Source organism: Theobroma cacao, chromosome 9 (assembly GCF_053813885.1).
Source record: "Theobroma cacao isolate CCN51 chromosome 9, ASM5381388v1, whole genome shotgun sequence".
NCBI lineage: Eukaryota > Viridiplantae > Streptophyta > Magnoliopsida > Malvales > Malvaceae > Theobroma > Theobroma cacao.
This window is the reverse complement of record NC_142647.1, coordinates 12,292,311-12,316,276: the sequence shown is the minus strand read 5'-3', so window position 1 is coordinate 12,316,276 and position 23,966 is coordinate 12,292,311. Positions and strand designations below refer to the sequence as shown.

General features: G+C 30.7%; 1 protein-coding gene across 1 annotated transcript; it reads right to left on the bottom strand.

Moving 5' to 3' along the window:
• Positions 1-22,050: 22,050 nt before the first annotated feature.
• LOC18589232 (putative xyloglucan endotransglucosylase/hydrolase protein 23) lies at positions 22,051-23,366 on the bottom strand. Its single transcript, XM_007014114.3, has 3 exons — positions 22,987-23,366; positions 22,692-22,885; positions 22,051-22,595 (listed from the first exon to the last, which is right to left on the bottom strand). Exons 1-3 carry the CDS (start codon positions 23,272-23,274, stop codon positions 22,196-22,198), a joined length of 882 nt encoding a protein of 293 aa, XP_007014176.3. The 5' UTR covers positions 23,275-23,366; the 3' UTR covers positions 22,051-22,195.
• Positions 23,367-23,966: the final 600 nt, after the last annotated feature.

The window sequence follows — 23,966 nt, the reverse complement described above, 5'->3', positions numbered from 1 at the left end:
GTAACCTACTCCTCGATTTTTATTATTTTTGGTGACAAATTTAAAGAAAATGATGTAAAAGGAGTTCCTTCATGTGTGCCTAATTTAAGGTCATACTTTTTAACGCTTGGGTGAAGCTTTACCTAGGGGAAAGGTACTTACGGCACTCTATATGTTGAATTTGGTTTTGAACGAGGCTAAAGGTTCCCAAATTGTTATTCACTATTGTCCACTTGGACTAGTAAGGCACCCTGTCCTCACCAATTATAGGATTCGAACAGACTAGGTTCAATTTAAGTGGCAGTGTTCACTAGCCCATGCGAAGGTTGTCACCTTACGAAAGCGTAGCTACTAAACTCCCTCCAATAAAGGACAAAGCCCGAGTAGAAGGCTTATGCATGAATGCAACACGTGTCGTGTTTGTGAAGGAACATGCCAACCTTTGACAAACAATCTCACATCCCTTTATCCTAAATTCCCTACCATTTAAAAAAGTAATAAAATAATGATTATAAAATAATTAATGCATAACACCATAATGCACAAAACCAATATTCAATTTTAAAGGAAACATTAAATTATGTAGGGCTTAAGATAACCTACGATTAATTATGGCTTGACTTTCTTTCATCCCCAGTGGAGTCACCAAACTGTCGTAATGTGCGGGTCTAGGAACTTGACTGCTAGATGTGGGGTGATATAGGGAGTCGCCACCAATCTTTTTTTTTTTTACCTAGGTGTGATTGGCCACCTATTAAATTTGTTCTATGTGACAGAGTTCTAAATCGACTTTAGGTCCATCTAAAGAGCAACAAACTGATCTACGTATTTTATTTAGAGTTAGGTTTGGGAGTATGGTTACGCACAGGGAAGGATTAGCACCCCTATGACGCCCGTTCCACAAACGGTACCATTTAATCATATTATCCTAACCAAGTAATTTTTCTTATATTTCCTTAATTTGATTTAACTTTATAAGAATATTTTATTTTATTTTATTTTTATGGGTTTAACATGCGTGTGATGTAATTGTGAAATGCATGGCATAAAATCGAGATAATGCCAAATGAAAACTTTTTATTGAGCGCAATTTTCGAATTCACCTATCATACTGGTAGGATTCGAGAATATTCTCTCACCTAAGGAAGTACTTGAAAAACTTACCTTCGTAAGTTTACTAGGTAAATCCCATCATCGGGATAGTCGTTTACGAATAAAAATAGTATTTTCTTGAATGCAAATCTTAATACGAGCAAAAGCTTTTCATTAAAGATATTTCTTCGAACCTTCCCATCGTACTGGTGGAATCCGGGGGTATCTTTTCACTTAGGGAGTTTTTCGAAGAAACTCATCTTCACAAGCTTCCTCGAAAAGTCCCATCATCAGGGCTTATACTCGTATATAGAATATGTCTATATGTCATGACATTTAACAATGCAACAAAGGCACGTGATGCTCTCATAATTCTAATATTTGTTCCTCATTTCATTATTTCTCCAGGTGAACATATATACCATGAATAAATGTTTTATATTTACTTGTTATTCCATTTTTATTTCATTATGTGTTTTGCTATGTAAGTACTTATTCATTTCACTATATGAAATTTTCCAAAATCATATTTTTAGACCAAGTACTTTTATTATTATTTATTTTATTTATTTTTTATTTCATAATTATTATTTATATATGTATCTTATCCATTCCTTTTTGTTTTATTATTATTGTTAACATATTTATTGTTATCATTACTTCCTTTTTTTATTTTTTTTTTTGCATTTTTGACTAATTGGTAATTGAGTATATATAATATTTTATTTTATTTAAAATTAGAAACATTGAAATTCAAAATTAAGACCCTCCCATCGTGCTGGTGGGGTCTTAATTAAAATTCCTAACCTAAGGAAATTCATTCAAAATTGCAACTTCTCACGTCCTGAATAGACATCCCATCATTGGTATGACCTAAATGACATGTTTTATATTGTTAGATTTTTTTGCTTTTAAAAGCATAAACATTTTATATTTTTCTTTCTTTGTTTTTTAATTATAAATATTTATATTTCTACTACAAGTAAATAATGATTTAGAATATTATTATATGAATTATTGAGATTTAAAAACTAAAGCCCTCCCATCATATTGGTGGAGCTTTAGCTAAACCTCTTGCCTAAGAAAACTAACCAAAGATTTCGATTCCTTAAGTCCCGAGTGAATATTGTATCATCGGTATAACCTAAATAATATATTTTTATTTTTTTTAATTTTATTTTGGCATATTTCTTTTATATGTATGTTCCCCCCTTGTTTTTAAAAAAAAAAATGCATTAATTTAATAATATTTTGCATATTTCCATATATATATATATTATTTTTATTCCTACATTATTTTCTAATTGACACAACTAGCAACACCAAATAACTATATTAACTACCACAACTAGCAAAACTAGATAACTAACATGAAAATATGTAAACAGTGAACTCAAGCCCAAATACATAAAATAAGCAGGAATAAACTAAAGAAAATTCATATCCAGTGGACCCAAGGCTCAAAGTGAACTAGGTTGCACAGGCTTAGGGTGCAAAAAGCTTCCTTTGGCCTTTCTTCCTTTTCTTTGACATGGGCTTGGGCCTGGTTCTCTTTTGACTTCTCCCTTTTTTCTTTTCATTTTTTTATTTCCTTTTTTTTCTCTCTCTTCTTTCCTTCTCTTTCTTTTCCCCATTTTTTGGCCGGCGTCCTCCCTTTTTCTCTTTCTTTTTTTTCCTTCTCTCTTTTCTTAGCCAGCGTCTTCTTCTTTTCTACCTCTCTTTCTTCTTCGTTTTTTTCTTTCCTTCCCTCTCTCTTTTTTTTCTTTCTTTCATTCCTTCTCTCTTTCCTTGGTCGGTGTCTTCTTCTCTTTTCCCTATCTTTTTTCTTCATTTTTTCTTATTTTTGAATCCGGTTTTGAAAATAGGATCTGTGTTGTTTTTTTTTGTTGCTATTTGTTTCCCAAGTCCCCTTGTTGTTTGTTTAATAACCCCTTTTTGAGAACAGGATTGTCCAAATTTTTAGACAATTGAAAGGTGAAATGATGCTCTTCTAAGCATGCTTTCACAAGGCTCTAGCACAAAGGGGGTTTAGTAGCCGAATGTGACCATTCCTCTCCAAATCTGGTTACTTCCCAAGGGCATTAAATGCCCTGCAATGATTAACTGGAAAGGGAGGCTGAGCGTACCCTCAATCCTTTCCCTTCTCTGTTTTTTCTCTTTTTTTTAATTTTTTTTTTTAATTTTTATTATATTTGTTATTCTTTATTTTTATTTTTGGTTGATTTTTACAAAATAGGTGTCAACAAGAAGCTTATTAGCCAAGTCAAAACATATAAGTTGAAAGGAAAATACACCATTCCTTCCATTTGTACATATCATCCAAAGTCAAACGCTGGGCAATGAAATGAATGTCAAAGAATTTAGAAGCATTCTAACCTTTATTAAAAGGCTTGAATATGCAAGGACAACAAAGATAATTTTTACTCTCATGTATCAAGAAAGGCATTGGAAACAAATGGGTCAGTAGTTAGGATTAAAGAAGGACCTTGATGTCAACATAAGTTGCCTTAAACCTTATAGGATGAAGTATGTGTCCATAGATAGAGACATATTTTACATTGAAGAATTACTTACTGAATTCCAAATACGGAGAACTATTTGCCAAAATAAAAGAAATTTCATTGTAGCAAAAACCTTAAGATCATGGGATAAGCTAATGAGAAAAAATAAGTGAGAATTCCATATAACCTTTGCAATATATGAGTTCTATTACTCTTTTTTCATGTTGTTTCTATATCACGTTAACTCTGTTTTCTTGCTATGTCTGAATCAAGTTGTTATGCCTTCATCAAATCAATTGACATAGGGTGTTGAACAAAATCACATGAACACTAAGGCCGAAGGAAACAAAGATAGGATCAGATAAAAATGCAAGAGATGGGAAGAAAGAGTGCAAGGCAACAACCTTGGGAATAAGTGCCTTTCAAAACAAAAAAAAAAACTTGGGAATAAGTAGCTTCCAACCCTCACACAAAGACCAAGTCAGGGCATAGGCTTTACAAAAAATGTCCTCCTATCCAAGACCCTTCACCCATGATAGAAGGTGACCATGCAAACAGATAAAAGCAAAACCAAGTGATTGTCCTTGAGGTAGAGCTAGCCAGTCAACGATAGAGGAATAAGAGTTAAAAAATTTAAAAATTAATATGTTAAATTTAATTAATAATTAAAAAATTGATAATAGAAAATAATTTTATATAATATAAAAATCAATAAAAGAAAGACTTGTAATAGTCTTTTAAAACTATATTTTTGGAATTCAAATTCATTAATTATTAATTATATACTGAAAACATCCATTTCTTTAAGATTGAGTCTTAGACGTTTTGATTCAGTTTGCTTTTATTTATAAATTAAAACATTAAGGCTTAGTGGTTCAAGTGTAAGAGAATTATTTAGACAATTTACATCTTTTCTTTTAAAGAATTTGTCAATTGTTTTCAACTTACTTATACTTTAATCAAACAAAAATAATTAATATAGTCAACATCTCATCTTCTTATTTTATTTCTATTTAAACTTATAATACTAAATATAAAACTCTAATACATAAAATATAAATAGTTAAATACAATATACAAGATTAATAATTTCCTCTTATATAATCAAGATTGTTTAAAAATTATATTCAAGATAATTTACTTTCAACTAAATATAAAATGTAAAGTATATAAAAAAATATACTCAAGTTAATTTTTTTTACATAATTAGGATTAATAAAAAAATGATAAATTGATGAAATTTTAAATAACAGTGTAACATTACAACTTATATTTGAGAACCACATATAATTTTTTAAAGATTAAAATCATAAAAAATAAAATCCACATAACAAAAAAAGAAGAACAAGACAAGTAGAAAATAAAATCCACATATGACATAACCAAAAAGAAAAAAATATATATGGTTGATGATTTATAGAAATTTGAGAAAGAAAATCTATAGAACCTAAGAACATATGTGAAAAACATAATAGAAATTAAAAAAACAAATATAAATAAAAATAATAGTACAAATTGAAAGAGAAAACAAAAAAAAACTTTTAAGTTTTTTTTTTTATAATTAGGATAAGAGGAATTCAAACCCTGCTCTTTAGGCAGAGGATCATACACCAACCCAATGAGCCAAATGCCCCAATACAAAAAAACTTTAAAGTTGAATAAGGCATGTGGGATCATTTCGTTATTCTTTTTTATATTAATTATTAAATAAAAAATTATTTTCAGATTGCCACTAAAAGAATACATAAAAATGTTATATGGTATGGAAAAAATTTTAAAAATTTTAGGAGGGTGAAAGAGGCTCCACCAACATAAACAAACAAACTCTTACATCTAAAAAACACCATAAACAACAAGAGCACTATAAGCACATAGCCAAAACTATAGTTGATGCCCAACAAACATGCTTTTACAAGGACACCACAAGATCTAAAAGCAAATAAAGTTCAACATCAAACTATCACCATGTACCTAAAATAATGAATCGACCAAAACGTTTGTCTCTCCATAAATATGCATCACCTCCATTACATCGATCAAGTCTAAATTCTATCAATATCTCCAAAAACTTGCCAACGAGCCTATTGTTTTTTATTAATATCGTTGACCCATGTTACCGGCACCTAAAATTTGGATTCAACGACCTATTTCCTCCTCTCAACATAAAGAGTGGATACAAATAGCTGCAATGCAAATTTAATTGCCAACAATTCCACAATATTCGAATCATTTATGCTTAGCAATCCATCAAACAGTCTTAGGACTGCCCCCTTATGTTCTCTCAAAACTCCTCCACACCATGCTAGACTTGATTTATGTCTAACAAGGCATCACGCATTGCCAATTAATGCATAAAGCCATCAAAGCAAAGGTTTTAAGTTTCAAATTTTGAGAGGTCCCATAATTTTATAATAATAATATAATTAATTATATTAAAAATATACAAAATTAAGATAATTAATAAAATATTTACCTAAAGCCTAATAAATATTTATTTTTTCTCACTTTTATATCCCTATTAATTATCAACTATTTATCTATTTTCTATTAAAAATATGTAAAAATCAAAAACTAAAATAAAATGACGTGTTCTCTAATTTCCTTAATTATGTGTCTTATAAATCTAAGTTTTTTATCACTTCCTAATTCCTACAATGCTATTAATTCTTAATTATTTCTCCTATTTCCAATCAACTAATAGTAATATGTATTTAATCTCTAACAACTATTTTTTTCTCATCTATTTCTCCTATTTTCGATCAACTAATAGTAATATGTATTTAATGATCTCCAATAACTATGTTTTCCTATATATACAATAAATTATCTTTTTTTGTTTTTAGAGGTAAAAATTTTAACACACACACACACACACACACAAAAGGAAGATAACAATCCACTCCATATACTTAATCATATAAGAAGACTTGATTCTTTTTCAAATACTTATATTATTTTTAAAATACTTATATTATTTTTAAAATAATGTTAACAATTTCAATAAGTGTTGTTTCAACAGAAATAAGTTTTTCAAAACTAAAATTAATAAAATGTTATATAAGATCAACAATATCTCAAGAAAGATTAAATGGATTGGTTATATTATTAATTGAAAAATAAACATTAGAAGAACTTGATTATTAAAGTTTAATTAGAGATTTTGCATCTCAAAAACCTAAAAGAATAAAATTTTAATAATTTTTTTTCTTAATTTCAATAAAAAAGGCCTCATTGAATATTTAGCTTTAGGCCTTCAAGTTTATTGAGTCATACCAACATTCATGTTAAATTTAAGGACATTATAAGAGGGAAGAATCCACTTCGTTCCAATCCTTCCCACCTTTGACTGCTTTTCATAATTACTATCCCATGGTTTTGTCTACTATCCAAACTCATTCATTGGAAAGTTACCTTCACTAGCTTTAACCCAAATAAAGATCTCATTTTTATCAAAAAAATAATCTCATCACCAACCCATTTCTTATTATTAAAAACTTATTCATTTTTAGCAAGCTAGATGGACCATATTCTTGCACCACAAATGATGTTCCATCATTTTTGGAGATACCGCTCCAAACACACCTATCCCAAGTTGTAAACGGTGACTCCACAATGGAAGGGATGATCCAAGAGAGACCCCACATGGGCCCCATAACTACTATTATGGCAAAAACAAAGTATCATTTTTAACCTAAACACAAATAATGAACGTGGTCTTTTAAAAAGTCACATTTTCATATAACACTAAAAACGATACTACATGGTTTAATGAATCATGTGACCCACTTACACATGATTGTCTTCCTCTTTGCAACCAGGGACACCTGATTTTGTACAACAATGAAAAACATCTCCATGCACAAACAGAACTCATTTTCTAACACACATCTTTAAGTTTAGTCTTGCAAAAACCCAACTTTGATCTAAAAGTAAGAAATTTATCTTTGCCTATTGGTGAAGATATCTGCAACTTGTTCATTTGTGTTGCAATATTTTACACTGATTGTTTCATTCTTTATAGCATCTCTTATTGCATGATATCTAACTTGTTCATTTTATACCAAATTGTTGTCCCAAAAACCTATTTAAAACTCAAGTCATTTAAAATTTTTCTTAACCAAAATGCATGGTTAGCAACCAAGGCAAGAACTACATATTTGACTTCAGTAAAATATTGAGCCACTATTTCTTTCCACGTAAATATAACACTTCCAAGTGTAAAACAAAAACTCGTGGTGCTTTTGGCATCATCTAGACAATTAGCCCAATCATTATCACAAAATCCCGTAAGTTCTCCACTTTCATGATTGATATACTTAAGTCCATATTTTACAATTCTTTTGATGTATCGTAGGACTCATTTTGCTACTATCATATGAGTTTCTAAAGGTTTTTGCATGTATATTGATTGAACACTTGTTGCATTCATTATGCTAGGTTTAGATGTTGTTAAATATAGCAAACGACCCATCAAACTTCTATATTGAGATAAGTTTACAACTAAAGCATTATCTTATCTATATAATTTATTTTCAAAAGCCATAAGGGTTACAAGATTCCATATGAAACCTTTTGAAAAGTTCATGAGCATATTTGCTTTGGTGAACGCAAATATATTCAGTTTCTTGTACAATTTTAAGACTTAGGAAGTAATGCATTTTTTCTGGATCAATCATATAAAATTCTTGTTTCATTTGGGTCTTGAAATTTTTCAACTCAAAACTATTAAGTCCTGTCACCAAAATATCATCAACATAAAGGGAAATTATTAGACTTTCTAGGTCATGTGAGTTCTTGACATACAAAGTTGGTTCATTAAAGTTGTGTTTGAATCTTTTCTTGAGTAAGTAGCCATCAATTCTTTCATACCAGGCTTTTGGAGCTTGTTTTAAGCCATACAAGGCTTTAATGAGTTTACAAACTTTGTCTTCATTTCCTTGGTCTACAAACCCCTCTAATTGCTCAATATAAACTTTTTCCTCAATCAAGCCATTAAGAAAAGTAGACTTTAAGTCTAAATGCCATATAAACCATTTTTCTTTTGCAGCCAAAGAACATAATAATCAAATCATATCATGATGAGTTACTGATGCGAAAGTCTTAGTGGAATTTGTCTTATACACTTGTGAATAGCCTTTGGCTACAAGTCTAGCCTTGAGCTTATTCATTGAACCATCTGCTTTTAGCTTGGTTTGATATACCTATTTGACACCAATGGTTTTCTTATTTTCTAGTCTGTCAACTAATACCCATGTGCGATTTTTCTTGATTGTGTCCATTTTGGCAAGCATTGCTTTTACCAAGCTTTGTTTTTTGCTACATCAAGGTCGGCAATGGGTTCAACAACGAACACGTTGCACTTTTCATAAATTTCTTACAAGCTTTTCATCCCTCTTACATCATAATCATCATCATCTTTTTTATCAGTCTCCTTGGCATTCTCGACTTCATCATTGTTTGTACTTTAAAGACCTTCAACTTGGTTAGTCTTCTAGTTCCATCACATGTCTACTCCAAACTTTACGCCTCTGGACAGAAATACCTTGCTTTTGTGCACATTGTAAAGTCGACAACCTTTAAAGGCCTTATTAAAACCCAAATGGACAGCTACCTTAGATTTTACACCAAGCTTTGTGCACTTTTTATCAAGATTTTTGCATAGTAAGGACATCCAAATACACGCAAATGAGAGATTGAAGGTTTGGTTCATGCCATGCTTCAAATGGGCTCTTCATGTTTAATGTTTTTATTGGCAGAATATTAAATGATTGAGCCGTAACATTTATGGCTTATGCCTAAAAAGTTTTAGACATTTCTTTTTCTTGAAGAAGACATCTAGCCATCTCAATTAAGGTTCTGTTTTTCCTTTCACAAATCCCATTTTGTTGAGGGTTGGAAGGTATAGTGGTGAAATGTTTGATGCCATTTGTACTTAAATAATTTTTAAATTCATTTGAGTTAAACTCACCCTCATTATTTGTTCTAATGGCTTTTATTTTGCAGTTTTCTTCATTCTCTACCAAGAATTTTGTAAAACCTGACCCTATAAACACATGTCATGACATACATGCACTGAATAACATGTTATTGTGCTAGGAAAAGCACCTAAGAATAGATGAAACTCGGTATTGTACCTAATGGTACACTTGAGTTGATTTAACCTCAAACTAGTTCAAATAGGAATTGTAGGATGAAATTTAATATTTTATAGTCAAGGAATGACTAAAAAATGATTGTTCGGAGTTCGAGGGTTCATTTGGGGTAAAATTGGAAATTTGGATGTTTAGGGGCAAAATCATCATTTTGCCACCTAAGATAATAATTTGATCATGGAGTGAAATTTTTGATCAAGATTAACTATTTGGAGTATAATTTAATGATAGGAAGTGAAAAAGTTTAATTCTGGTGATTTTTGGAGTGTAGGGGCAAAATCGTAATTTTACCACTTGCGGATAAAATTTGAGATTTTGAGAGAATTTAGATCAAATTTGAAAAATTGGAGAATGGTATCAGTGTAAGGGATGAAAAATATGTCTATGGGCAATTTTTCAGTTTTTTGGGTAAAAATGTAATTTTTTACTTTTACGGGGGTAAAAGTGTAAATTTCAAAAATTACTCCACCGAGATTTTGAATAAGTCTGAGAATTTTATCTAAGCTATGGATATGTGAGACAAGTGTATGGTGAAAATTTGGAAACAAATGGATGAAATTTTTAAAATGGGCCAATGGAAAAGTTACACGTGGCATTTTTTTAATGAAATAATATTATTTTAATGAAAAGTCAGCCCATTTAAACCTCATTTTAAGTGCTGGCCGGCCATAAGGAAGAACAAGAGAGGAAATAGAGAGGAAAGAAAGAAAAAAAAAGAAAAACCAAAGAGAAACAAGAAAATTAAAAGGGGAATTCGCAGTTTTCGACCGTTTACGCGTCTAACGATAAGATTTTTCGATTTTAGCTTGATTTCTACCTTTCCTATGCCTTTATTTCCATTTAGCATGCTTGAGGAGAGAGATCAAAAAGTGATATCAAGGGCTGGACGAAATTCTAGGGGAGAGAAATTGAAATTTTTAGGTTTTGATTTTTAGTTAAATTGATAGTTTTAGTTAGTTAAATGTGTTTAGAAATTAAATTAGGCAAGAAATCATTAAATTTTCACAATACCCACTCTTTGTTGGATGCTCAATGCTGTACAATGATGATGAATTGATTTTATTCTAAGGGAAATGAAGAGAAAATGATGAAAAACGATTAAACGTGATAGAAAAACAAAGTAGAAGATTAACCGAGTTAATGTCTCATTTTTGGCCGAATTTTTCAAGGAAGGGAGTGAGCTGATTTTGTTGTGTTTAGAAGGTTATTGGCTGATATTTAATGGTTAGAAATGTTGCAGAGAGAATGGGATGATTTAGAGCTAAAATGGAGCGCGTTAATAATTTATCGGGCAAAGTGCCAAAAATAGGTTAATACCGTGTTTAAGCCGTTTTAGGCTATTGCATTTCATACCATGCATTAGTATAGGATTTAAGTTAATTATATAGTGATTTAGCATCAATGTGATGAATTGTGTAAATTTTTGTAATATGTCTAGGAGGAGAGCCTTCCGGAAAAGGAAAAGAAGTCATACCCGACGAGTAGTGATCGGGGCACTTAGAAAGCTTTTAGTTTGTACAAACGGTGAGTAAACTTATTATTATTGTAAATTATCTAGAGTTTTTTTTTAAATACCCTTTATGTATTTTATGAAATGAGAACGAGATTAAAACGAGATTTTTGATGTTTTAGGAATAAATGTGACAAATAAAAATATATTGTATTGATTATGAAATTGAGTAATTGGAAGCTGCAAATTGACTTGAAAAATATATATTTTCCTAGGAATGGCTTATGAGAAATGAGTATATGTGGCTATATTTTGTGAGTGCATTGGGAAATTTATGTAAGTTGTTTTTACTATGCAGGCTGGATAAATAAATAAAAGTCACGTTATACTGTCGAAATTTTATTAAAATTGGTGGGTTAGTCACTGCAGTGACGGGTTTCCGTAGACTGCCTATTAGAGGGGCACGATAAACCCAGTTATATAGTTACTCCGGTTGTAGAGGTCAGGAGGGTAACTCCCGGGGTAGTATTAGAGCTCACTTCACGTCGAACCCCCACGTGAATGTGTAACTCGGCCAACGCCAAGGGACGGCTTGTTTTAAAAATAAAAATGTATTTCACGTGTGAATATTTTAACACCCTTGGTGGACTCGGTTAAATGCCTCGGCCAAGGTATCCCCGAGGATTAGTTTTGGCTTGAGTTTTGTTTTAATAAAAGACATAAGCCTTAACAACTGTTTTGGTAAATTACAAATATTTTATGGTTTAAGAAATAAATTGAAAACATTTATGAAATGGGTTGAAATTTGTTGTTTAAACTTGCCTCCATTTTACTCGCCTTTAGATATTTATGATAATGTCTGTTTACTCATTGAGATTGCAAAATCTCACCCAACTCCTTTCCACCCATTTCAAGTTCAGTATAGACTGTAGATAGCTGATCTCATCGAGGACTACCATTGGATCTGCATTTTCCAAACCGTAGGTTCACAGTCCTCTTTACTTTTGTTTATTCGGGGGCCCTCTTGTTATTGTAAATTAAATTAAATATTTTGGCTTACTGTATTTCAGTATGTATAAATTTATTTAGCTTTTACGTTATAAAAATTATTCACATATAACTCTATAAATATTGTTTTATAAGAAAATAGAATATTTTCCTTAATATTTCTTTTATTTTCTTATTATATTCAAATAACCGTAATTTCGTTTTAAATGAAGATTTTAGACTTTTAAACTCATTTTGAATATGAATTATGTATTTTGTACTTGTATATTACGTTTTAGCCAATTTCGAAATTTTTGAGAAAAAAATAACCAAAATACCTCTGTGGCGAAAATTTTATTTTGATTGTTTTTGATCTAAAATAGTGTATATTCTCTAAAAACTCGATATTTAACAACGATTGCTCACAGGAAAGGAAAAAAAACTTATATGTAAGCCTTACGGGGTTTCGGTTGGCATTTCGGATAATGAGTGTCAATCTAGATGTCGCGACGATTGTCATGGGCTTGAGGGAGGTTCCGGGTCGTGACAACTTTAAAGCTTTTGAATCTGTCAAACACATCGGCTTTTTTTTAAAGAAAATATACCCAATTGTTTTTTGTAAAGTCATCAACCATTAAGGATCATAATTCAAAGCATTTGGTGCTTAGGTTTGAAAAGATTTAGTAATTATAAAAGAATAATTTTTCAAAATTACTTAGTAAAGGAATTAATTGTATTAAGGCCTTTAGCTAGCTCAAATCATATTTGAGTTAACTCAATTAGTAAGTTTTTCCTAATTAAACTTTTTTTAATTAGAAACGGAAACCATTTAGGAAACTTCCTAATTTGAGTATCTATCCTAAACCATTTAGGAAGGTTTCATGAACCTAATCATGTATCCTAAACATTTTGGGAAACTTCTAACTATTTCCTAAACATTTTAAGAGACTTTCCATATTTAGCCTAAACATTTTAGGAAACTTTCTAAATCTAGAAGCTCATTCTAAGTATTTTAGGAAGGTCTTTATCCACTTTATAATCTTGCATTATCCATTTAATAATTTTAGAGTTTTAATCATTATTAGAAGTCTTAGTTCACTAGTAAATTTTCCTTAATTAAAAAGCTTTCCTAATCGAATTAGGGAGTCTTCATCCAAATGAGGAACCCTAAATTGATTTGAAGATTTGATCTCAATCAAATTATTGATTGAAATCAATTAAGGATCATATTTATGATTTTAGGTGCACATCCTAACATTTAAGGATTCAATGATCAACCAAAGAAAGAATCCTTATTGACCATTGCTTGTTGCCTTGTGTGACAACTTGCCACCCAACCAAGGGCCAATGGCAATTCAAGCAACTAAGTGGGGTAGCCTTTGGAGCAACCTTTGCTCATTGGTAGTCGCAGCACTAGGTGAAAAAGCTTCCAAAATTTCATCATTTTTCAGTAATCTTTAAAACATATTTTCGACCTAATTCTAACCTCACACATGAACAACTTCATGGTGATATCAATTCTAGAATTTTTCAGAATTATTGTAAAACAATTTTGCAATAAAAGAGCCAAAACATATGTTGAAATTTTTTAGCTGGCAGATTTGGTTCAACTTTACTTTATACTTAAATTCAGCTTCTTAAGTCATAAACAATTCATGATTTTTCTATCTACATATCTAGAAATTAGTGTGTAACAATTACACATTTTCTTTGTTGGAAATTAAGCACAAAATAAAATAAAAAATTCCATCTAAACCGCATATATGCGTGCTAAACCTACAACAGGACAACTTTCATTTTTGACTTCTTTCTTGCTCAATTTTAACCCCTAAAATCACAAACTTTTTATGATTATTTGTTGTCTACTTTCTTACAATTAATGTGAAATGATTTCACACTCTCTTTGCTGGAAAATAAGCAAATTACAAGTGAAAAATCTGCACCTAAAATCGCGTATTCTGTTTTTTGCAAGACAACCTCCAAATCCAACCTTTATTGGTGCTCTTTTCTTGTGCTTCCTTTACACAAATTAAAACACACATTAAGTAAGTCTTAAAAATGATTTAAATTAATTAAAACAATATTAAAAGGGGTAAAATCATTGTTGGATAGAACAAAAAATGGAATTAAAAAATAAATTTTGAAGAAATCAGTCTTACTAAGAAATGCACCAAATCAAAATGCAAAACAACTGTTTATTAATCAATCATAAATTGAACATGAACAAGCACTCAAATGGCATAAAAAGGGTTCTGATACCATTATTGGATGAGTGCTGGTCATGCATTAAATACAAACAAAATCGCAACGAAAAAAAATAAACAAATAAAATGCATCTCACCCTTTTAAGATCTCATTCATGCCATATTGAACACTAAATCAAAATGTAAAATAAAGCCATACGATTAGATCATATTACCAAAACAACAAAGGTTGATGAATCCTTTATTAAACCACCAAAACAATCTCGAAAGACTCAACCACCTCAACTCGATTGTTGCAAACCAAAACTGTCCAAGAAATACTTGTGCAACCTCTAACGATGATCCACACCAATGAATCATAAAATCCTTCTTCAAGGATTGGGAGTGCTATGCCATGTCTATGTGGTAGCAAAGATGAGTGTCATAAACTCAAATCCAATACAAAACAACCTTAAAGCCGAACACATACAAAATATTAAGTGAGAGAAAATAATTTTCTCTTCACAAGGCTGGCTAGGGTAAGAATTCTTTTCAAGTGTGTAGGCTTTTTTTGTATTGGGAGGCTATAGCAAGGTATTTATACCTTAGATTAATTTAACCCTAATTATGCCAATTACACAACTTTTATGTAATTGTCAATTAATCCAATAACTTAATTAAACTATTTAATTAAGTCCTTAAAAAGCTTATAACTTCTAATTTGATTAAGTCTAAATGAGTTACCTTTTCTCATTTAATTTTTAATATTCATTTCAATGTGTGACCTATTAGGCTTTTAACATGTTGGCAATGAACTTAAGATATAATCTTTAAGTTAAACTTAGAATTAAATAAATTTAAAATTTAAATTTATCATTAATCAAGTTAACTATCTAAAGTTCATAGACCAATAGTAGGATCTAGCAATTCATCATGGCCACCAAAATGTTAGAAAAGTTAAGATAGTTTGACTCAATCTTTCAGTGATCAACCTTTCAATGTAATTTATCCCCATCATATATCCTAGAGATGATAAAAATATGGTGTAACGTCTACTCTCATTGATCTCCATATTCATTCTTGTAATTAGATCATTAACTTTACAAAAACTTATGAAATTCCTTTCATAATCTCTAAGTCGCCTTGGCCAAGGACTTCAATAAGCTAATATCAACCAAGAATAATTAGTATATGTACCCTAAATCACTTGAGGTGATAATTCCTATCTTAACCACTCTTTTGCCTTCACATGCTTCATGTTATACCTAACAATATCCTATTTTTGCATCCTTAATAGGACCTATAGAGATGAAATCAAAATACAACACTTTACATATAAAACAACCCGATGTCTCAAGTCTAAAGAGTACTTACACACTGACACATGAAAAGTATTGCATAGACACTAGAGTGAGATATCAAACGCACTTCTCGTGGTAGGTCATATTCAATGAACCTGTTCTAAAAACAAGCACCCACATTCTAGTTCCAAGTATTTTTACATTGTAACCTATGAGATTGATTGCTTACTTCTCAAGTAAGGTATATAAAATATACCAGTCTCTAGGCATTATTGATGTTCAGTCTCCATGATACATAGACTAAGAACATTTAGAGATAATTTTTTAATGCACAGTGATCTTATAATTGTAAAACTTTACAACTTTCTCGCAAGGCATGTTAATCTTATGGAGTTCATTCAATAAACTTATAATTATTGTCTTATTGATAAAGGAAAACCTTTAATAATTCAGCATATATGATATGATTGCATGATTGGATCTAAGTATTAACCAATCCAATTGGTTGTAAGGCTCACTCTAACATGTTAACACCATACATTTCGATTATCAACCTCTTCCATAAGGCATTCCTTTCCTCACCTTAATGGCACCACCATTTCTCCAAAAGGCCTAAGTTTTTGTGTGACAGGTTCAATACGCCTAAAACTCTTAGTGCCTTAAGTTTACGCACCATTCGCTGACGAACCTTCGCCATCTTCTTTCATTCTTTACCACCCTTATAAAAATTGCTCCTAATTCGTTGAAGTTTTTTCAACACTCCTTTTAGTTCTTAAAATATAGAAAGATAATAAATTAGAAGTGAATTCAAGACATAATTAATCAATGTCATGCTACTGCTAAAAGAAATACACTTTTTCTGCTATAAAGCTAATATTTTCCTAAATTTATCAACAATTGGCTCCCAAACCACTTTACTTCTTGAATTGGTCCCTAAAGGAATACTTGAGTAGGAAAAGGCAATATGCACACTTGACACCTTAAAATTTTGGCCATATCCTCCCCCCACTTAGTCCCAATACCAATGAGAAATAGACTAAATTTTCAAAATTTTATTCTTAACGAAAATTAATTCAAAACCCTTCAAGATCTTTTGAATGTTAATGGCACCCTGCACACCCTCCTCCACAAAGAGAGTTGCGTTGTTTGCAAATTATATATGAGAGATCCTCAAACCACTCTCGATAAAATTGATTTCTCTAAATAATTCCAAACTTTCTTCTTAAACCAACATCAAGGGTAGTGTATCAATTAACATAAGAAAAAGGAATGGTGAAAATGGATCCCTTTGTCTAATTCCTTTCCTCATTGTAATTTTAGGTGTATCATTCACCAAAATAGATATTCTCACTATGGAGATACATTAAAACATCTATTCCCTTCATCTTTCACCAAAGCCCATCTCGCGCTATGAACATCAAAAAACTTCATTCCATGCACTCATAAGCATATTTGAAGTCTAGCTTTAGTGCCACACCCTCCGAGTTCCACATTTTCTTCTGCATATTGTGCATCAACTAATTTGCTAGTAGCACACTGTCCATAATTTGGCAACCAGTAACAAAAGCACTTTGAGTCTCACTAATCACATGACCAATCACCCATTTCAATTGATTAGCTAATAACTTTGCCAAAATTTTATAAAGCAATTCACCAAACTAATAATTTGAAATTTTTTTAAGACCATCAGATTCTCCACTTTAGGAATTGAGATAATAAAAGTTGAGTTGAAGCCCTTATTAAATTTTCCTGATGACATGAAATCCAATATGAAGTCCAAAATTTCACCCCCTACCAAATCTCAAGACTTATTAAAAAAGTTTAAATTGATACCATCTAGTCTAGGAGCCTCAAACTCATCACATTCCCATATCGCCTTTTTCAACTTTTCCATTGTCATTGGAACCTCTAAGCTCATTGCCATATCCTCATTGAGCCTTTTAAAGGCATACCCCTCAAGGCAAGGTTAAACCCATCGATCTCTCTAAAAGAGTGTAAGAAAGTAGTCAATTGTTGCTTTTCTAATCTCCTTGAGATTTATGACCCATACACCATTCCTTTTCAGTCCACTAATATGGTTATGTCTAGCATGAACCTTAGCTTTACTATGAAAGAATTTAGTAATTTTATCCCCCTCATTCAACCATTTATTCTCAATTTTTTATGCCACATGTATTCTTTGCTTTGTGAAGCTTTTAACAAAGTCGATACCATGTCTCTCTTCCTTTACAGCTCCTCCTCGGTGAGGCCTTTTTGATTTCCAACAGCATCCAACTCCTCCAATTTATTCTCAAGTTTGGAAATATTCCTATCATATATCCAAACACCTCCTTATTCAAATGTTTGAGGAAAGTTTTAAGCTTATTTAATTTTACCTTCAATTGGAAACCCAATCTTCCTTGCACTACATGGAGTTTCATTTTGTAGACAGTGCTTGATTATACTGAGTAAACTGTTAATATGTCAATTGTCAAGATACTCGTAGGTACTATTATAGCTAGATAGCAAATATATGGAATTGCATCGTATTTACAAAAGTAAAAAAATCTTATACTTGTAAGTTAATGGAATTCTATATAAAAAAATATTGAATTTGAAGACTTAAACCAACTAATCTCACCCCATTACTACCATGGCTAATACATAAACGTGAAAACTTATGTGTCTAAACTTAATTAAACTCTAGGTCTTAAAGGCCTTTTGCTCTTGGAGCATTACTATTGCTACTTTAAAGTAATCAGATGGAAAAAAAAAACATGACAAATAAAATTCTTCAAAGAAGCCTCCAAATAGATTTTAATAATTTGTAAGTATCAGAAACTCATATAAAATCTTTCAAAATAGAATAATTCTAAGTTCTAACATTTCTATTAAGAGTCTTATGACAATCCCAAGATAACACATTATTAAGATATTAAAAGTTAAAAAATATACCAAAATATCTTAAATACATTAAAGCATAGGCAACAAGTGTTACCTTCTCTATGAATGTTGATGATGTTGATGCTAATGGCTTTATACTGTCTTAACTATGGCATTGAATAAATTGGAAGTTTCAGCCTCCAATAAGAGCAGGTGGCGCCGCTAAGGGCTATCTTCCCCAACTAGTTATATTAGTAAAGTTGTGGGAGGGGAATAGAAAAGACAATAGAAAAGAATTAGAGAGACAAAAGAGAAAAATTGTTTAAACGAGGTGGTAAATGCTGGCCTCACCTTATGTTTTTGTTATCAAAATTTTTATTTTTGTTTTGTTTTGTTTGAAAACATAAAATAAGTTTGGTCAAAGTAATATTGTTATATGTTGAGAAAATACATAAAATTATTGCAAACATAACAATTCAATACAAAACTAAAATTTTAAAAATTAAATAAAAATAACAATGTATTTGATAAATAAAATATGAAATAATAATAATTTTTGTATCTTTTAAATAAATTTAAAATAATGGTATTTAACATTTTTAAATGATAATATTAAATGTTACCATTTAATTATATTATAGTTTAATATCATTTAAATGAAAGCATTATAATTATGTAAAATATTAACTAACATAAATGTTAAATGTTAAATAATTTAATATTTAATACTATATAATTATATAAAACATATTTCATATTAAAATTTATTATATAAATTACAATATTAGTTAATTGTATTTTTAAATTATATGAGTTGATATAAATAACTTATAACATTAGAATATTTCATATAAAATAATAAAACAATTTAGTAATAAATTTAAATATTATAATATAAAATAATATCAATAAATAGTAATATTATTGATTTATAATTTATACTAAATAATAATAGTAATATAATTGGTAATTAAATTATCATTTTATTATTTTAAATGAATTAGTATTATTAATTTATTTAGTATTAGATACTCGATTAATTAATATTTTTAAATTATATTTTATTAAATTTTATAATGCATTAATAAAGAATACAATATTAAAGTTATATTGAATAATATAGTATAAAATTATCTTATTAAATTTCTTCTGTTCAATATGATTATGTAATATTAAATATTCTATTAAACAATAATATTAAATTATTTAATATTAAATTCTATTATGCACTCACAATACTAAATAATATAATTTAAAGATTATATTTGATAGTGTTATCAAATTATTTTTAAGATAATTATATTTAATAATATTATTGATTATCGGAATTAGTAATTAATATATAATATAAAATTATACTAAGTTATCGGTAAGGGTGAGCAATTGGTTGGTTCTGTTGGTTCAGTCTGTCATATCTAAAGATCAAATGGACCAACCTTTTTTAAAAAATCAACCAAACTTAAAGGACGATCGAATTGACAAAACATCAAATTGATTTGATCAGTTCGGTTTTGGACCAAAAAAACTGAAATTTTTTCAGTTTTTCTTTTCCGAATTATAAGATTGAAATTTATAAACTTCATCTATAATTATAAAATATACAAATAATTTAAACATTAAAAAAATATAACATTTGTGCTTTCACTCACATAATTAATTATGTCTTTTCAAATAATCCATCAAATTAACATTCAAAAGTTTCAACTTCTAAATTCTAGCATTCAAGATTCAACATAACAAAGATAATAAAATTAACATCCACAAAATTAGACTATCTAACATAAGACAATCAACAATCGCATATCATTAACTAAGTAATAGAAAAATATAAATTTAAAAAATATATACTATTATAATTATTATTATTATTAGTCTGATCTTTTGGTCAGTTCAATTTAAAAATTTTATAATCAAAAATTGACCAAATAAGTCAATTGGACCAAATTTTTTGGACCAATCAGACCTCATCGTTGTTAGTCCCAAAAAGAGTACTAGAGGGGTGGCAAATAGTACTTTAAAAATATTTTAGAGGTAAATCCAGAAATTTGAAAACTATTTGGAAGATTTAAGATGGATGGTTGAGAACTTGTGAAGGTTAATTAACACCAAGTAAAGAAAGGTTCAGAGAAGTGTACAAAATACAATATTTCTTGTGGTTCGGTCCACCTGACTTACTTCCACTACCTTGATCTTCCCAATCAAGGACTTTCAACCTAACTTCACTAAAACTAATGGAATTAACAGTTTCTACCAAACTTTTACAATGTGAGCTTTTAACCCAAGGTCAAAACCCTTTTATAGCAAGTCCTAAGCTTTCCTTAGCTTAGACTACCCCTTAAAGTGTCTCGCACACTCTTACTAAACAAGAAATAGAAAATAAAATGAGGTAAAAATGATCACCTAACTAATCTAAGTTGTACAAACTTCAGCACAAACACTTTCACAAAGATAAGAGTGGAATACAAGTGTTAAGAGAAGGTTTTTGGATGTTTTAAGCTCAAAATCACTCTTGGTTGCTTCTTTATATAATTTTTGACTGTTGGAGAATATTTAAATACTTTGGAGACTAATTCTAGCTGTTAGAGACAATTTCTAACCGTTACTAGCCGTTATTTTGTTTTCTAGCGACTCTTTTTAAATAGGCAAATAGTGTTCCGTTAACTAGTTACAAGTAAGTTCTAACCAATTAGAACTTCTCTGCCATACACTGTCTTGCAGCTATGCACACTATGTTAACCGATTAGAGGAGGTTCTAACTGATTACAAACTTTCTGTTTTTATTTTTCTCTACACAGCAGTCTTCCTTTAATTGGTTAGCTTTCCCTTTAACTAATTGAGGCTTCACTTCCATCAACCTTAAATGATTAAAATTAGCTTTAACCAATTAAAAGTTCTTTGAATTTGAATTTTTCCCATTTTGACTCCCTTTAACGGTCAACCTTCTTTCAAATTTGATTTTGATGTTTGAAGGTACTAAAGCCTTGTCTTCTAATCAATTAACCAAACTCATTAATCGATTAGCATGCATTTGTTTTCAGCATCCAGCACCTTCTTAATCAGTTAAGCCTAGTACTAACTGATTAAGGCTCTTCTATCTTGCTCTTACCGAACTCCCAGCTTTGCCTTAATTGGTTAAGGCTCTATGTTAATGAATTAACAATATGCTGTCTTCACTAAGTCTTTTCTTATCTGCTTCTTTAACTGATTAACCAATCTTATAATTAAGCAAACTTCTTGACTTGCTTCCAAACAACAAATATATTAAAAGTTTTAAACTTTATCCTGCACACTTAAATAAAATAATTAGATATCAATGAATAAGAATATTTTGTTATTCTCAAAAACATATGAAGTCAATAATCATTTTACCCAAATTACATTTAGTTGAATTGGGTCATTACTTCGATGTAATTTTACTCAACCCTAATTATTGGTCCGACTATTTGGTACAAGAAATTAAAATCTGAGTAGTAACTTTAAGCATTTTTTTTAGTTCTCACACTAAACATTTCCCTGTATCATTATAGCTATAGGCTTTCAAGGAACAAATGAAAAGTGCATTAGTTTCAAATTTTATTTATAGAATTGTAGTATATGATCGTACAAATAACTCGAAACAATTATGGTATCAACTTTGCTTAAAGAATTACACTACAAAATGTTCTCGCTGAAACGACTTCATCTTATTCTATTTTCTATTAGTAACAGTGCATTCAACAGGGAAGCCCTGAGGGAAACGTTTTGCGTCTTTGCAATAATTGTAAACCATGTAATTCCTTTGCACCCATTTTAGCACTTTTTGACCAGAAGAATCCAGCTCTTGTGAAAACCAGGCATTATTAGAAGATGAATTTGAACTGCAAGAAGAGACTCCATTAGACCAGATGCAAGCATTGGCATTGAAGTTCCTGAAAGAAGCTGTAAAGGGGGCTTGGCTCCAGTCTGTCTTAACGAGGCCTCCTCTCGTGGCCCAGTCATCAGCATTCCAGAGGCTAGAGTACAATTTCATGGGTTGGTTTTTTGGGTATGGAACACCAGCAGGCTTCAGGTTTTTGAACTCCCTGATTGGTCTACCATCTACATAGAAACTGCAACAAAGAAAATATAAGTTATTGCAAAGTTGAGATATATTTACATGATAAAAATGCGAGGCTTAGATGGCATGTTGATTTTTGTATACTTACATAATGTGTTCAGGGTTCCAGAGAATTGAGTAGGTGTGAAAATCAGTAGTTGGGTCGAACCAGAGGTAGAATTGTTGCTCTCTGTCACCTTTACCTTTTGTATAAACATTAGTGTGGACAATATAAGGATCACCACTTAGGTTCCCCAAGAACTCAAAATCTATCTCATCCCATGATGATCCTTGAGATTTTACCTGCAGGACACAAGAATTAATGTGTTACCACTGAACAGATCAATAGAAATTGTCGAAAAAATTTTGAATTGATATGGAAACTGTCTGGAAAAGTTGCTTACATAGTAGGCAGTGACGGTCCCAGCAGAGTTGCCAGGCACAAGTTTGAGTTGCATATCAAACTTTCCATATAGATATTCGTTCCTGGATTGGAAGCCTGAGCCAGAGGCTTTATCAAGGGAGAGAGTGAGAAGCTGGCCACTGTTGAGAATTTTTCCACGACCATCTCCCCATGTGATATCAACATCCTGGTAGAAGTTGCCAGCAGAAGCAACCATGAAAGTTTCAACTATAAGAAAAGTAATCAGGAACATTTCTAATGCATTTGGATGAGAGGAAACTGTATCCATTGACTATAGTTGATGGTGGAAATAACTACAGAAAACGGAGTTTAGGCATAGACAATTGATTGATAAGTTTGAATTGTCACGCACTGAAAACTTTGAGCTTGTGGCTATTTATAGGGCTGTGAGCAATGTTGGGAATGTTACTTGAATATTGAAAGTTGGTTGGTGGGGTGATCTAGGAACCGAACAGCTGGATGCCATAAACAAGCACATTGAAAATGGGCAACCTTACCATAATTATAGTCAGTCCAATTAAATGCAGCTTCTAGGACCAATATTTTATAATAGAATAAGCATAGTTGCTTCCTAGGTTGTAATGCCAACCTACCCCAGTCCACAAATTAAATAAGCGTGCGAGTATATTTCGAACCAGTCATCAGTTGACGGGGCAAGCACCTAATAGTTGTTTTCTAGTAGCTTCTGTTGTAGACGGGGAAAGGATGGTGTTTTTAATTTCTTGCAGAGATTTCCTCTTCCGAATCCTTGAAAAATTCCTCCAGCTCTGGAGGCCAGAGTCAGGTTCCAGCCCGTACAAAGATAAGAGCTGAAAGAGCAAATTGCATTGGATTCTGTTGGGTTTGGAAAAAGAGGCCATTTTGTTCTTACCCTAAGGCGTAAACGCAATTAAAAAAATATAAAACTAAAACTTGGAACTTTAATTATAAATTCAAAAGTGAAATACATCTTATCTTTTA